Source organism: Culex quinquefasciatus, chromosome 1, assembly GCF_015732765.1.
Source record: "Culex quinquefasciatus strain JHB chromosome 1, VPISU_Cqui_1.0_pri_paternal, whole genome shotgun sequence".
Classification (NCBI taxonomy): Eukaryota; Metazoa; Arthropoda; class Insecta; order Diptera; family Culicidae; genus Culex; species Culex quinquefasciatus.
In genome coordinates, this window is record NC_051861.1 from 3,679,454 (window position 1) to 3,696,680 (window position 17,227).

At 39.2% G+C, this 17,227-nt stretch overlaps 1 protein-coding gene across 1 annotated transcript in view; it reads right to left on the minus strand.

The window, feature by feature from the left end:
• The window catches only part of LOC6032682, a 51,855-nt gene that overhangs the window by 7,837 nt on the left and 26,791 nt on the right, over positions 1-17,227 (minus strand). Inside the window, exon 4 of the mRNA XM_038248210.1 lies at positions 6,173-6,373. Coding sequence (XP_038104138.1) covers positions 6,173-6,373 — 201 coding nt within the window. The remainder of the gene's footprint in view (positions 1-6,172; positions 6,374-17,227) is intronic.

Consider the following 17,227-nt stretch of genomic DNA (forward strand, 5'->3'; position numbering starts at 1 on the left):
ATCAAATCAATTCAGATTGATGCCAATTGTACCCAATTAGTCGCTTCCCCCGTATCTACCCTTCACCGCAGGTCACGCCAAGTGATACTCTCCAGAAACGGTTTGGGTTCGATTTAGCGTGTGCGCAAGGATTTGCATAAAACACTGACCAACGTCTGACTTTGGGGGCGACTCCAAACAATCCGCGAGGGCGCTTCGTCGGCACTATTTATGCAAATTGATTGACGAGTGGATTTATTAATGGATTCGGGCGTTTGATGAACTGACAAACAATATTTATTTTGACGCCCCTTCCCACTCTGCTTTCTCTAATGGAGTCAAAATACCGGATTTTGGGCCGAAGGCAGCAGTACCGCATAGTAGGCTGATTTATTTCTAGTCAAAACTGAGTAAAATTGAGTGGACTTAAACTTTTTCAGCGAAAATAAGTTTTTCACACTAAATTACCCACAAATCCGCCCAAAGTAACCCAACTCAACGTTACAACCGCTACTAGCTAGCCTACTGCGCGTCTGTCAGATCAGCCCCGTGGGGCGGCCATAACGGCAGCAGCTGTCCCAAGGCCCTTTCCGCGCGGCTATCGAAACGAGGTCAAACCAATATCGACATCGACTAGTAGACTAGTGGCCAGCTGCAGCGAGGAAATATCGACATCGAACTCGCGCGCCGCGTGTGTTTGTGTAATTCTGTTCGAGGCTCCGTTTGTTTTTGCTCTTCTCTTTGCACCTTTAACAACAATAGCGCTGCGCGCGTTTGTGGTTGACAGTAGGAGAGTTTGACGTTTTGGTGCACGCTCAAGCGGAATGGGTCACTTTTGTTTGACGAAAAGTTTTTAGGTAGACTCCTCTCCCCTATCGCCAATAAATATGGTAGAACATGGAAATATTTCGCTTGCAGCAGCAGCTCTTTACATGAAAGAGCTGTTTTTACTTTTTTTTTTCACCAGAAAACATTTTATTACAACCAGTTTGTTAATTTCCTTCCATCTTTTTTTTGCGGCAGCAGCTTTATTCCGCGTGTTCTCTCGTGAGCGAAAATATTCAAAAGTCATGTTTATCAATACCGCGACATGAATTTTAAAAAAATGTTGTCACTGTGTTTTTTTTGCGTCTCCACTCAATTGGCCTGCCAGGTTGAGTGCCTTTTATTATCGTGTCGGTCACTTGACTTGTAACCGGGAATTTTTGCATTGTTTTTTTTTGTGTTTTTAGGTTAACAGCGGTCCGAGATCGAGGTCGATGCAGCTGACTTGGAAATTTTTAAGGGCTGAGCTGTCAAAAAGTGGGTAATTTTTAGCTTATTTGTTTGTTTCATTAATTACAGTTCTACACGCCTATGAAATATTACTTAAAATAAACTAAAAGCTAAAAATATGATTTCTTCGAACAAAAAACAATCTCAATTTGTCAACATGTTTTGCTCCTGCGACGAGGTCAAAGCACCTGATGTTTATCTTTTCATTAAAGGAAAAAATCGCCCAAATTTCCCCAAAACAGCCTGTTTTGAAGTCGGACCACCACTCAATAAAAGTGGCAATGTCTTCACGACCATCTGGTCTCAAGTGGTCAAAAGAAAGCCAACGAAAGTTCCACCACGGAAGATGTGCCCTGTCCTGCGATAAGACCGAACCGGGCAGATAAGACGGACCTGGGTCCCGCACACAAATGGCGGAATTATGAAGCCCTCAACAATGTAATCGCCGCAGCGTCGGAAGAGACGGTGGGATTTTATTTCAAAGCAGGCGAACGAAAAAAAAAAGAAGAGGAAAAAGCGCCATAATGGCGCACTTTTGACAGCGCCGAGCTGTCATTGTGAGAAAATCGCCCATAATTGACACCTGTTATTTATTTCGCATCGCAGTTGGCGGCGGCGGCGGCTCGGATGAAAGCGAACCGTATCTAAAACAATCTAATAATACTCGTCAATTCCGGACAGATATCCGAAAGCCTACTTGGATGGCGTTTGAAACAGAACACCAACGTCGCAAACGGAGAAAGTGAGGTTAGGAGCAAAACAACACCGAAATATGGCCAGAGCTTTGACTGAATGGAGAGTCGAGGGCTTAGGGTGACCAAACACAATGGGGAGTACGAGAAAAAGAAGGGAAAGAGCGAGGCATCGCTGGAAGAACTGGTTTCCGCCGAGATCGGGTCGTGGACCTGTTTCTCTCTTTGCGGGCGATTTGGTTCCGTAAAAGGGCAGCGCACCATATAAGGACGGGCCCAGCTGATGAGCGAGCGAAGGAAAGTAACACACAAAGAACTGGATCAAAACGCAGGTTGATTCATTGTGGAACCAATCGGATAACGGAACCGACGACGGGGAACGGACAGATGGTCAATCGAGGGCTGGCAGTGATGAGACAAGTTGTACTGTTTAATGAGTGATTATACAGTTTTGAAAGCTGCTGTGGAAATATGCCAAACTGGCAACACGAGCGTAGCGGGCAGCTGTCAAAATAGTACACGGTGATTGGGAGCGACTAATTAATTTACTAATTAATATTAACCAAAATGTATTTTTTCGCAGATTTAGCAACTGGTATAAACTGTAAAATCCAGAAACTCTCCGTGTAAAAATGAGTGCTCAACAGATGACGTCAAATTGATTAAAAGTTTCCTTACACAACATTTGTGTTCTACTCCAGGCCTCCTACGCAAAATTAATCCGAAGCACAAACTTCAAACGAAATGGTTTTAATATTTCATCAACCCTTTTACCACCGGTGACCGGTCCCGGAGGGGCACCAGCTGCCAGCCTGAAAATTTCTTCCGAAAAAAAGTTCCCCTTTGAAGTTTCCAACTTATCGCCCTAAAACTATCACGCAACCGAAGGCAAAATCAAAGATGGCGGCGCCAACGGAACTGCCAAAAATTCCCGCAACCCACTAGGATCCTGGCGATAAGATTAGACTACTGCGATTGCCGGAGCCAAACCCATGGAAAAGGAGCAACTTTTTGGAACGCCAGAAACTTATTCGCTCAATTTTCGACTTTGCTGTCCGCGCCCCCCCTCCTCCTTGTTCAAATTCCAAAAACCCAGAACGAGACTTTGAAACTTCAAAGCAAACCCCGCGCCTGGAAGGTAGGCAGCACGCGGGACGCGTTAGACGAGAGAGAGAGTAGGTTATCGTTATTGGGTATCAAATTAAGTTTTTCGTTCTCGTTAGGCTGCTCAGGGCAAGAGGAGATCGGCTATCGGCGAATAAATTATGACTATCATCGGCTTGGAATCTCAAACCAGCGACCGAAAAGTTCCGGGTAAAAAGGGCTTTGCCTGGCGGCAGCAGCGTCCCGGTTACGGCCAAATGAGCCTGAAAGTGATACTTATTTGACGATGATGAGTCGTTTAATCGAATTTACTTGGCGAAAAGGATTACTCGGCGGATGGCAAAAGCAAACAGTTTAATTGATTTGATTGTTTTTTTTTCGGGGGTATTAGTTTGAAAGTTACGCCAATTTGCTTCCGATAATCCAATAGCCGGACGGAGGAAGGTTAAATTTAATTGAAAGTTCGGTAATCTCACTTTAACGTGCCTGAATTTGACACTTTCAATCTAACCCAACTCGGGTCGCACAATTTTGACAGTTGCGCTGCAGTGTTGCCAAACCTTCTCGGTGAGTTAAGAAAGCCTTGCCAGTTTACAATCATCTCGTTACTACATGGCCGCGGCCACACGCGGGCAATAAATTTGATTATATAAGCTCCTCAACGTTTTTTTTTGCACTTTCTGCCATTTTTCAACTATTTTTACTGCCAGTTGCGCCCATTTGAGAAATTAAAAACGAGGCCCGTTCGATCACGACGGCCGGGGGAAGGAGAGCGTTGTAAATGTTTAATTATTAACATTTCACGGCGGAGATGCCCGCCCCCAAGCCCCAACGCTGCTCCTCCTGGGACCGGTCTGGTGAGTTCTTGGCGCGAGAGGAAGGTCGCAGTAGGCGCTCGCGCCATGCAGTCTCTGAGGGACCGCCATGTTGACGCGACGGCGGCGGCTTGCAAATTACCGGTGGTAACGTTTTAAAAAGGGCTTAAAATATGAGAACTTTTAAAAATTTCTTCCTCCAATTTTTTTAAATTAATTTGTCAACAAATCAGATTTTTTTTAAATATATTGAATTCAACCTTTTCAAAACCTAATTTTATTATTCAAGAGTCAACGGCAGTGCCGCGGTGTAAACATGACTGATAAATATTCATAATATGCGGATATACGCACGAGATCCGTTCAGTTGGATGCGTGTCACAGCAGTCGTGATATATTTATTTTCAAAAGTGACAATATTGAATATTTATAGTGTTGACACCCTGTTTGGTTTCCCCTCTCTGCAATATTTAATGTTCACTTCAAAAATATTTGTCAACTGAACATTTTTTTTATTATTTTTTTTATTTTTTTACTTTTACACGACAATATTACAAAAATCCTCAACGATGCTTTATGACAGTTTCGTACTCAATTTACTTCTACTTCATTTAAACACGCTTAACAAAGAGTACTTATTTAATCGTTTGTAATGTAAGGCAATAAAATGAGCACCTTCATAAAAATACCCAATTTTCGTCAAACCATGGGTCATCCTCTGTACACACTCTTTAAAGAAATATTTAATAAATGTTTTGACAATGCAATTTAATTTACTTCGCCCTATCACGTTTTTGCTGATCGAATCCTTTAAAAATTAATATCCTTTTTGTGCCAGCGGGGAATGTGAATGTGCATTGATTGCATGCTGTGCAATTAATATCCTTCTGATGTATTTGCTTTCGGTAGTCAAATAGAGTACTTTGTTGTAAATAATGGCGGATTATTTTTTCCATTTGTGTGATAATTTAAAATATCATTTTTGTTGAACAGCCAGTTGTAATTTTGTACTGATTTTTAGTAAAGATTTATTTATAGTTATAATTTTAATCAAAACGATTCGTTTAACCCCACATTCCAAATCACTCACATTTCGTCAAAACTACGCCTACTCAGAAATGAGTTAATTGGGCTCTTGTCAGATTTGGGTAAATTTCACTCCGAACTCAACGAAAATTGAGTGAAATATAACCAGATCTGACATTTCCTCCGATTACTCATTTCTGAGTAGGTGAAGTTTTGGTGAAATCTGAGTGATTTTGAATGATAGTGTACATTTACAGCCTGTCAAAAAATACACTCTGAAATACTGTTGTGGAGTAGAGAGTTAAAAATCTAAATTTGAAGCTATCAAAATAACAAATGTAATCTACTTCAAATTAACGTGTAAAATTGACAAGTAAAATCATGTTTGACATCTCTGGCCAAACTAAAATCTCCTCCTGCGGCGATGAATACTTTATTACCAAATTTAAACGCATTGTTCCGCTGAACTGCACACTCTCAAAAAAAAGGAGAAGCAAGAAAGGACACAAACTCCATTTCCATTCATGCACCAAACTTGTAACAGTCCGGATTTGTAATGTAAATATGAAGATTTTGTGCAAGTGTGCACTCGCTTGTTCCGTTCCGGAGGTTGCCGAGGGAGCTTAATTTGCATTCGAGTTCATTCAGCATAGCGAAAACCCCTCGCGACCAGGATTTATGGTGCACTCACACTCCAAAGTAAAACTCACATGTATGGGAAGTGTATTTTACACGCGAGAGTTGCTCGCTTCTTTTTTCTCCTCCTCAAAGTGGAGGCGGAAGAAGTGCTCTAAATTCCTCCTCCTTTTCCGAGACGGGCTGCTGCGGCAGAGCAGTCGGAGAGAAGAGTGAACAACCGTGGTTCTTGGAGGGCAAAATAGGATTATGTTAATAAATTTAACTTGCAGGTGCTTCCAGCCAGTGCTGCCGGCAGGAAGCGAGTTCCTTCATGTATGATGGCTACAATGCTGGCAGGCATCGCAACCCTCCTTTTTGAATGATGGCAAGTGCGCCACTTGAGCTCGGTGTTATTAAATTAGGTTAACATTCTAGCGCCGGAATCGGGCAGGTTGGCGGAAATAATCCCCTTTTAGGTACATTTTCAGCTTAATTTTGAAGCTTGGGTAACTTTGATTACAAAAATTGGTAATCCTGTTTGACAGTTTGACGTTTAGATGTGACAACATTGGAGTAAAATTAAGGAAATTGCTTGGATCGATATAATCGTGTATAGGTTTGACAGCAGTGTTGCCAATTTTTATAAAGTCAAATTAAACTTACCATTGTACTTGTCGAAGGCCGTCGGAACGTACTCCGGAGTGAACCGATCCTGGATGTAGGACACGATGAGGTTCGTCTTGCCGACGGCGCCGTCCCCCACCAGCACGCACTTGACATTCGGGGCGACATCTTTGGACGGGGTGAGCTGCTCCTGTTTTTCCTTGTTTTTCCTCTCCTTGGACTTGGACTTGTCCTTTTTGTCTGTGGAGAAAAACAAAAATAATGAATATATGTTAGACAAATCAAAATATCAGTCATCTTGGCAACCCTGCCCCAACTCCTCTCTACAAGAGGAACATGTCAACTAGCTTAATTAACCTCAAATTGAACCAACACAAACCATCCCCCTCCTTCTGTCAAAAGTCAACCAACAAAGTGCGATATTCCGGTGGCAGAAAGTAATGTAAACATGACAACCGCGGCGGCTTGGCGTGGCTAACCTCACTTTTTCACCGAAACGAAACTATTGGCACTACGCCCCCCGGGGCATGGCCTTCCTCTAACGTGGGATTTCTGCTCCAGCGCCTCTGACGAGACAGGAGAAACCGGGACCGACGTTTTACTTCACCATCCGATAGAAGCTCAGTGGATAAGGCGGGAATCGAACCCGCGTCTCATAGCATCATCGGGATCGGCAGCCGAAGCCGCTACCCCTGCGCCACGAGACCCACGCTGCTGCTTTTTCCCCCCAAAGAGCAGCAGTGTTGCAATTTTCATCAGCTTTTGCGGCGACGACGACGACGACGAAGCATGCCATGGGTCCCACCGAATAAAAAAAAGTCGTCGTCCGCAAGAAGAAAATCTCAATTATCGCGGCTGAAGTTTCTTCGTTCGGGTGAAACCTAAGCAAGCGGAAAAAGGGGAACACCACCTTTGTGTGGGCGGGAGATTTGGGGACATAGACATGTGGACGTAAGCTGAAGAAATGCAAAAAAAAACTGGCAACACTAAAGACGGAATATCATCTGTCAAAACAACACGGTCAATGTGAAATACAAATTTGAGTTTTTTAAATAACCCAAGCAAATCGGAACGTGAACCCAAACTGATTTCCAGAGTATTTCTACTTTGAAAGAGAGTCCCGAGTTGCATTGTTAATTTGATTTGGTTAACCGCGATGGATTTTCTTGAAATAATTCGAACTGTTAAAAATCCACCAAAGGATCTACTGGTGGATACTTTTCTACCACAGATGCTTTGGTGGATTTTTGACAGTTCGAATTATTTCAAGCAAATCCACCGCGGTTAACCGTAATCAAATTAACAATAGTACTCCGAATTGTATAACAATTTGGTTAATTTATTGGAAACATTTCATCGCTAAGATTTCTTATGTCATGTCGGTAAAAAAAAATTGCGAGATATGACACTTCTTCACCAAATATCAGCTTAACATGTGTCATTAAATTTTTGCGATGGAATGTTTCCAAAAAATCCACCAAAATTGTATATCTAACAATATCACTCCGGCGTTTTCAAGAAACCGTTTTGTTCCCTCAAATGTCCCCATCACAGCGTACTATGAACGAGCTAGATTTAATCAAACATTCTGAGTAATGTGAGTTTATTAAAAAGTCAGCTTTCAGGCAAATTAAGTAAAGAAAACTACTGAATTTTTATTGGACTAGTTGGTGAATAGAGTGACCTTTATTTTTTCTACAGCAAAAGTCTTTAAAAGTGACAGCTCTTTGTTTTCAACTGTACACTCTGACGAGAGTTTAATCATTTGATGAGTAAGAACGTACTTATTACAATGGGCCTAGAGAGCTTCATCATATCTTTGAAAAGTGCACGATTAATTTAAAAACTTCATGAAATAAGTGATAAGTAATTTTTTTTTTCTGAATCATTTTTATTAAACATTGGGTTAAGTTCAACTGTCAAGCTTCAAAAAAATGAACAACTGTTTAAAACATAAAACCATCTCCAAATTCTCACCTGCTTCCTCTCTTTTAGTCTTTAAAAGTGACAGCTTTGAGTTTAATCTTTTGATGAGTAAAAAAGCACTTTTTGTAGAGGGCCTACAAAGCCTTACCCCATCTGTCAAAAGTACAAGACTTATTGAAAAATATTAAGAAATTAATAAAGTTAACACAATAAATTTTCTCAATTATATAACAATAATTGTTTTCTGACTGAATTTTACTGAATTTTGGGTTCAGTTCAACTGCCCACCTTCACAAATTTGCTCTTACTTTTTGAAACATAAAACATCTCAAAATTTCCACCTCCTTCTTTTCTTCTAGTCTTCAAACGTGACAGTTCTTAGTTTTCATCATTTGAAGAGTAGAACCATACTGTTACAGTGGACAAACAAAGCCTGTCAAAAGTACACGATAAACTGAAAAAATAAAGAAATTAATAAAATAACCTAATAAAATTTATCAATTATAAAATTATAACTATTTTCTGATCAAGTTTTACTCATTTTTGATTCAGTCCACATGTCAACCTCCATAAATATGTTCTAATTTTTTGAACATAAACCTTCTCAAAATCCGGAGTTTTTGTTTATGGCATAATAAACTTTTTGTTTTTGAATACTCCTGAATCAAGGCGGTTTGAAAAACACAAAAAAATCAAACTTTTGTTTTGACCTTTGAAAAAACTCTGGAAATCGCCACCACCTTCTTCTCTCCTAGTCTCCAAAGTGACAGCTTTTTGTTTTTAGCAGTACACTCTCGCGAAATGAATTTTTGCATCTTTCAAAATTGTACGATCAACTTCAACTGTCAACCTCCATAAATTTCCACTTGTTTTTTTTTTTTTCAAAACTGAAACTTTCTCAAACTTCCACCTCCATCAGTCTATGAAGCAAACCACAGCGAAAAGTTATTACGATGGACCCACGGTGAGTACACATAGTTTGAGTAGTTTGCTGTGCTGCCCAATTCCGGCGAGGAATTTCGCTCCACCGAGCTCTACTGCTGCCGCGCTTCGGTGGTGGTAATAAAGTCGAAGAACAAATTAATTTTTAAACTCTTTCGGAATGTTTGCGAGCGAACCGTTTTCGACTTGGTGTTTCGCCGTAGTTTTTGGACTTTGGTGAAGTTTTGTAGAAAGTTGCTTCTGTGCTTCTGGAATGGGTAAAGTTGGATGGTTGAGTTTTGCAGTTGAGCGATTTGCGTGGTTGCAATTGAGCGTGTTTTTTTTCGAGTTAATTTTCAACAGCTTAAAGATTGATTAATCATTAAGAACAGAAATCGTCTTCACCCATCCATTTCTAAAGATTTACCATCAACAGCTGACACCAGCAAAAAAAAACAAATCAAAAGAAGGTAACCGAAAAAAACAGATGACCCCAAAAGCAAACAAGGCAAATCTCTTTTTCGGTTGAGTCATCCATGACAGCAGCCGAGAAAAAAAAAGAGAAGAAAAACTGAGAAAGGTAAATCGCATTAGCAGTGCGCGGCTGTCAAAAACCAACGTGGGACTCCGGCCGACGAGGTGTTCTCATGTGTTGCTTGTGATTTTTTTTTGTGTTCCCCCTTCCGAAATTCTGAGCCTACTTTGTTCTGGCCAGTTTCGGTACCTGCGAGCGCGCGATTGAAGTTTTTTTTCTTTTTTTGCACCAAAATAGGAAGGAATCCTTGTGCCATTTGTTGTGATGCTGCGGATTTCGGGTCAGCTTCCGGTTGCGCGGACCACCGGAAGTCCGGTTCACCTTTGTTTGGGAGCAGTGCAGCGGAGGGGTCGTGTGATTTATTTAATTTCGTTCGAATTTGAAACTAATTTAATGGAACGAGCGGTGCTTTTGGGTGCGTAATCAGGGGTTCAGAATAATTCGTTGGATCGCTTTTAGAGTGTTTTTCTTCTTGCTTTGGGTTCGGGGTTTTAAACCGGTCTCGTCATTATTAACGGGGTTCCTTTTTGGTTTACTGGGTTTCCTTTGGTTTCCAAACATAAAATAATATTCTTTATTAGCTTTGTGGTGTACCTTTTGATGAGAAGGTGAATCCACCTTTCTCGACGGTGCACAAATACACGGTTAAAACAAATTACATGAAAATGTTCACATGTCTTAAATTTGTAAACTAACATAAATTTGTGCCCATTTTTAAATTTGTCTGTTAGAAGAAATATGTTAAGAAATTGTAAATTTACAAATTTGAGCCCATTTCAAAAATTTGTGCCAGTCTCCAATTAAAAAAAAAATTACATTTTGTGGACATTTTAAAATTTGTGAAAATGTTTAAATTGGTGCAGATAAACTAATTTAAACAAATCAACTAATTCGTGCCCATTTTAAAATAAGTGTGAAAAAAAAATTAAGTGAAAATAATTAATTGGTTTGACTCTTCTGAAACTTTACTTTTTTGAACCCTTTTTTATTTTTGTTGCCGAAAAAATAAGTTAAAGGTTTTAATATGAGTGCAAATCAACTTATTTGAGCCCTTTTCAAAAATTAGTCGCCAGAAAAAAGAAATATGTGCAAAGTTTTTCAATCTGTGCAAATTCACTCATTTGAGCCCATTTAAAAAAAAATTGCCGGTGTCCAATTTAAAAAATACTTAAGGGGTTACATACATGCAAAAAATCTAAGTCGGCACAAATTTGTAGTAAGCATACATATTTAAAAAAAATAAAAAGTGCGATGACCAAGAAACATGTTTTGCCCATTCTAAAATTTAGATACCTGTTAAAATGTATAAAAATTTTAAATTTGTGCATTTTTCGGAATAAACAAGTTGTATTTTTTGAACGATTAAAAAAATATGTGTTTTTTTTATATTTCATCAATAAAAAAAACTTTTTCAAAACGAGTGCAAACGAACAAATTTGTGCCCTTTTTTAAATTAGGCTCTTTACTAAAGCAATTTGAGCCCATTCCAAATTAATGACACTTTTAAAAATATGAAAATTTGTGCTCATTTGAAATTGCTGCTTTTTTAAGTTTGGTAATTCTAGAAAAAAATAGCCCATTTCAAAATTTGTGCAAATAGACACATTTGTGCCCATTTTCAATTGGGTACTAAAGCCCTATGTCAATTTACAATGTACAACGGTAAAAAACACGATTAAAAACCATTTCTGATCACTTTTTTCATTTAAACGCAATTTTTTTTTTGACGAGACAACATTTTTTCGATGGATCAACTATGGTCCCCTTGGAACGAGCTGTCAAGTAGGAGCTTTTCTGTCAAGAAGGACCGCGAAGTTATTTTTTTTAAATTGATTTAAAAATCCATTTTAAACTCTTTGTGGTCGTACAAAGGGCCATTGTACTTTGCAAATTTTGAGCCCATCCTAAAATTTTGATGTTTCACTTTTTTCTAATAGCTTGTTCAATAGATCAAATTAATGCCAGAGGACGAATTTGTGCCCTTTTGTTAATATTTGTGAAATTTGCAGAAATTTCTAAAAAAAAATGCAATTGAGAATATTTGTGTCCACTTTTTTGTTTTTCAATCATCAAATTTGTAATCTTTGTCAAATTTGAGTGCATTTGAATTTTAATCAAAAATGTTCACTTCAATTTCACCGTGCACACTCGCCCACCGCACACCAAGTTAGAACCTTTTTATCTGATCAAAAAAGCTGGATAAAAGGCCCACAACCATCTGATGCCCACCTTGATCTTGGTCGGGGCACCTTATTTCCGAGAAAGTGCCCATTAAAGTGTGAAACAACGCAGTCGAAAGGTGATAAAAAAAAAGATTTTCGGGCTCGGCTTGAATAAAAAGGGAGCGAAAGAGAAATTTTCGACCTCCTCGGAAAGAGCACCTTGCGCACCTTTTTAGTTTTTTTTTCTTCTTTCTTTCTTTACGCGGTCTAATGAATGGACGAAACGAAACATTTTATCATATCGCGACCCATCGCCCATTACCATGTTTGTTCGAAAAAAGTTTTTATTTTCAGATTTTTTATTTGAGGATGCTCAATTTATGGGTGCCGCCACCGACCGAACTCGAGGGAGAGACAATTAAATGCTGGTTTATTTTCGAACCCCTTGTTTTCTAATGAACTCCACACGTTTCCCAACGATTCGTGGGTTCCCTATGGGCTTGGCACTTGTAAATGTTATAGACAAGAGACAACACAGCCTAGCTAGGGGAACAGCATCTAATTCCAGCGTGCCTCTAATGTTGGCAGGTCAGAACTTTGGCATTCAATTAAAGCTAATTAAAAGCGTTTTCAACTTAAATCGAGTGATAAATAGCTCAATAAGAAGTGAGCAAACAAGTTTCTATCAAAAGTTTTGCCAAATTAGTTGTTTAAATAGTGAAAATCCGCAATTTGGATGGAGTTAGGAGCGAGTGCTTAACCTGCCAAACATACGAGAATTTCCCCTAGTAAAGACCCGTTAAAGAGCTCGGATTTGTGAGGAAAACGAGCCAGAGAGAGGGAAGATCAAAACAAACTGATTGATTTGGGAGCGAATCGATTGATCACACACACAGTCAGTCGTCAGCAGTGGAATGTTTGTTGCTGTTGCACACAGAGATTGCATCACCACTTTGGGGAGGGAATTATTAAAAACTTTATGCCTAACGAGCCGTGCAAGTCGGAATGTTGAAAAGGAATTTCAATCCGGCGGCTTCCCTCTGGGGCAAAAGTTGATTATGACATCAAAGAGAAAAGTTTGGAATTTTCGGGTTCGTCACTTGTGGTATGGAAATCTCTTTTAAAAGTTTTAACAAGTTAACTTTTCAAACACACTTTATGAATCAAACATTGTCTTTATCAGCTTAGCATTTAATAATTAGGACTCAGATTTTGCTATCAAATTAAATATCCGTCCAATTTCCAAATTACACTTCCATTCTTATAATATAACTACCGTAAACTGGGGTGACTTTGATAGCCCGGGGTGACTTTGATAGGTTTTTCAAATGCCCGTCAAATTAATATCTAAACATTTTTGAGAATTTTGAGTATGTAAGCATTAAGGGATAGCTTATATCGAACAAATATGCAAAAATGTGACTGTTACATTAGATGTATCAAAATTAGTGGCCAAATCAAATTTCTATCAATGTCACCCCGGGCTATCAAAGTCACCCCAGTTTACGGTATATGAAATATGCCTCATTTACACTTACACATCACACTATTCGGACTTGATTCGGACCGTTTGGTACGGTATGTCCACGCATCCTTCCTCCCTTGTTGATTCTGAGAAATATAATTTGACTCTGCCGTTAATGCATCGCAGTAGGCCTGGCCGCTTAATTTTTTGTAATACATTTTCTAAGATACTCGGATGTATTGCAATCACAAGGTATGTAGATTAGATAAGGTATGTCGAGGTTTTCAGTGGTGAAAAAATGATCCAGTTTGGCTTGTTAAACAACCTTATCCCAAAAAAAATCCGGTGAAATTTAGCCGGGAAATGGTCTAATTTCCATTTTCTCAAAATCTTCATATAAAATCTGGTTTTCATGCTCAGTATTTTTGACAGCTTATAAACCCCCCTTAACTAAATTATCTCTAATTTTGGCAAATATTGGTCTAGTCATCAATACCTATTAACCAAAAATTTTGGAAATCTACTGATCTACTTTACAAACACAATATTTTCATAAATGGTGTAAAATTATGACTGTAAACGAGTTAAAAAAAAATCATTTTTCCGAGAGAATTAACCTAAAAGTTACTAGAACTTGGAAACGCTGCAGTTGTAAAAAAAATATTTGTTTTTCGATTATCAATTCGATATAAATTTAAGAAAAATTATGTTAAAAAATTCGACCATGATTTTAAGATAACAAATTTTGATTACACCGTACCGTACCTCAAAAGATAGCTTTTTTAGGCTGATGCAAATATTTTTAAAAGTTTTTGTCGGATAATTTTAAAACAAATACAGTTCAAAACTTAAATAGCCTTGATTATATGTCAAAATAACTATGAAATGAGTTATTTTAGTTAAGCGTGAAAGAGATAGAATGTTGAATGCCAGTGTTGGTATTATCGCGCTCTCGCGAGAAAATTTTCTCTCTCTCGAGTTCTCGCCGCGAGTCTCGAGCTGCCGAGAGAAACTCACCGATTGCCCGTGCTCTCCTCCGCTCGCGAACGGGCTTTCTCGCGAGCTAGAATTGCCCGTTCGCGAGAAGTTGAACGTGTTAGAAACGAACAAAAAACAACACAGCGATTGAAGTTACACCTCTATACCATCGCCTGGTTCTTATTCATAAGCCTGATAAACAAATTGCTAGCTTGGGGCGAACGGCTAGCACGAGGCGTTCGCGAGCGCTCGCGGCGAGAGCGAGAACGCGAACGAAAATGCGAGCGCGAGCGAGAAAAGAAAAGTACTACAAGTTCTCTCCCTCGTTCGCGAGCGAGAAATGCTTTCCTTCTTCTCGCTCGAATTCCAACAATAATACTCAAACCCCGATGGTTTGACACCAACTGTTGTCAAACGAACGGGGTCACTTTTAAGTTTGACAGCCCATTTACACGGAGTTCACACACACTACCAAACGTCTGTTTTGATAGTGTGCGTGAGCGCCGTGTAGAAAGTGACAGTTCGACACTTTTTAGTTTGAATTTGTCGAACCAACTAAAAAGTGTCAAACGAAAAAGTGACCAACCACCGAGGGTTGAGTGTATAAATCAGGGGGTAGCGAAGAAGACGCCATCTTGGAAGTTCAGAAAACAAACACTGAGAATCAGTATTATACATATTACTTTGGTTACACGAAGTGTGTTATCCTGGTTGAACTCAAAAGTCGCATGCAAATGTGTAAAAACAAACTGAAAAATGTGTAATGCCGATTCTCAGTGTACAGGCACACTGTTTGATCGACCAAAAGAAAAAAAAGCAAAAAAGGTAAACAGAAAAATCACTTTTTTCGATATGAATTTTCAGCCAATATTGGGATGGAATCTTCAAGAATATGATAGAATTTGCCATCAGCAACACAATTCACGTGTTTTTTCAGGAATTTATCGTTTAAATTGCGGAAAATTTGAAAATCAAAAGCCCAAACAATGATTTGTTATGGGCTACCATTTGCCAGCTAGTGCTTTTGTTGTGGGCTCTCATTTGACAACCGTGCTAATGTCGACTGTTTGCTTTAATCGGAATAGGGTTGCCATCCCCCCAGTTTAAATAAATAGATCTTTAATTTTTATTTTATGTAAACAGCTCTAAAAAGATGGATTCCATTTCAAACTGATATATTTGGAGCACGCTTATGGAAAATAACACATTTCTGAGTTAATTACGATCACATTTCTTCGAAATCAAATGGACTCTGGAAAGAGATTATTTTCACTAGGTCATGTAACATAAATTGATTTTCAGGGAAAAAAACATTAAATTTAAGCAAAATTCACTATAAGCTGAATAAAATAAAAATATTCAACCATGTATGAAAACAACTCAGAAATGAGTTTTTTTTGATAACCGTGTAAGAATGGCAATGTCAGATATCACTCAAAAAAGAGAACCATATTTTGTAAAACCCAAAAAAAAAATACTCTGCAAGAGAAAATCTGCCTCATTTTAATATTCTAGACCACAGGTAAAAATAACTCTGCTGAATGTTAAAATTGGAATTTACATTTTAAATTAGTTTTATGTTTTGTTTTCCCAAATTGAGCTTCGAAAAAACTCTGATTTGAAACAACTCATAGATTGAGAATTTCAGTTCAGCGTGTAGAAAGCAAAATGTCAAGAGTTGTCAAATTGGAATGAATGTTTGTTAAAAGTTTCCAAAAGCTTGAATCTTTTGAATTCTGAATCATTTTGAACAGATTTATAAAAAAAAAATCATTTCAGATTTTATCAAAATAAATGTTTTTATTATATCTGCAAAGTCTTAAAAGAGATTAGGATGTTTCTATTTTCACTTTGTTTTGAGAAATGTGAGAAGGAGAAGATATCCCAGAACCTCCCAGCCTAGCTTAGAGATCCTAAATAGGGAGACTGGTCGAAGTGAATTTGACGTACCCAAACAGACACGAGTTTGACGTATCCAAACGAGCATTTGCCTTTACGCCCAGCGAAACTTATCAGTGTTGCCAAGCTCAAAACATACGTTGCCAGATCGATTTAGCAAGCTTAGACCAGTCTCCCTATTTAGGGTCTCTAGCCTAGCTTGCTCGATTTTTCTCTTTTGGGAAATGTCATTTGAACAGTGCTGCCAGAATAAAAACTTTTTTCAATATCTAAAAAAAATCACACAAATTTTACATATTTTAGTGATTTTTGTTTGTTCCAACTATCGAGCTCAAACAAAATGCTAATTTTACAGCCATTTACTATCCAAACCAAGATAATAGCTTCAACCATCCCCCATTGGGAAAGCCCCTTGATTTCGACCCCTCGGACATTCTGACCGCCACGATAAACGGCCACTTAGCACGCGAAGGAGCGCCGCGGCGGCGTCCCGGACTCAATGGTGTGAATTACATTGCCATGCCGTAGTCAATGACACCATACACTCTATATCTATCTGGGCTAAACTCTGATTTCGAAGCGGTAAACATGGTAGCAGGCCACCTTTGTGGCCTTAACGAGTTGGAACGCTTGGGTCCATAATTTAGCGAGACCGTACAATCACGTCTCAACCGAGGTCTCAACCTTCGTTACATTGTGTGATCACCTGTGGGTTTGACAGGTCGCCATTATAGCAAAGAGGTCTCAACCTCAGCCATAAAGAGTGTGTGTTTTGACAGTTGAACCAGCCTCCTTCGATGACCAAATGTCAACAACTACGCCATAATGGCGTTATGGCGCAGTTGCCCCCGATTCAAGTCGATGGTTATCGTTACGTTATCTATTGCAGCGCCCCCCTTTCCCTTCGGCGGCAACTCGTTCCGGCTGAATTGGCCAATAAATCAAGATTTGTGGCCACTACTTTCCTGTTTACTGCGCGGCACAAATCGCATTAAATGTCGGAGGTTTTCTTCATCTTTTTTTTTTGAGCGCAGAATGGCGATGAAAGTGAGAGCCCAGCGCACTCAAGATTACATTATTTATCGCCGTTTCGGTTCCGTTTGATCGGCGGCGGCGACGAAACTCGTTGAAAGTGGCCGATTTGGGCCTTTGATAAGGCGAAAAAAAGGGCGATTATGGCCGCAAGGGAGCGGGTTTTGTTTGGTGAA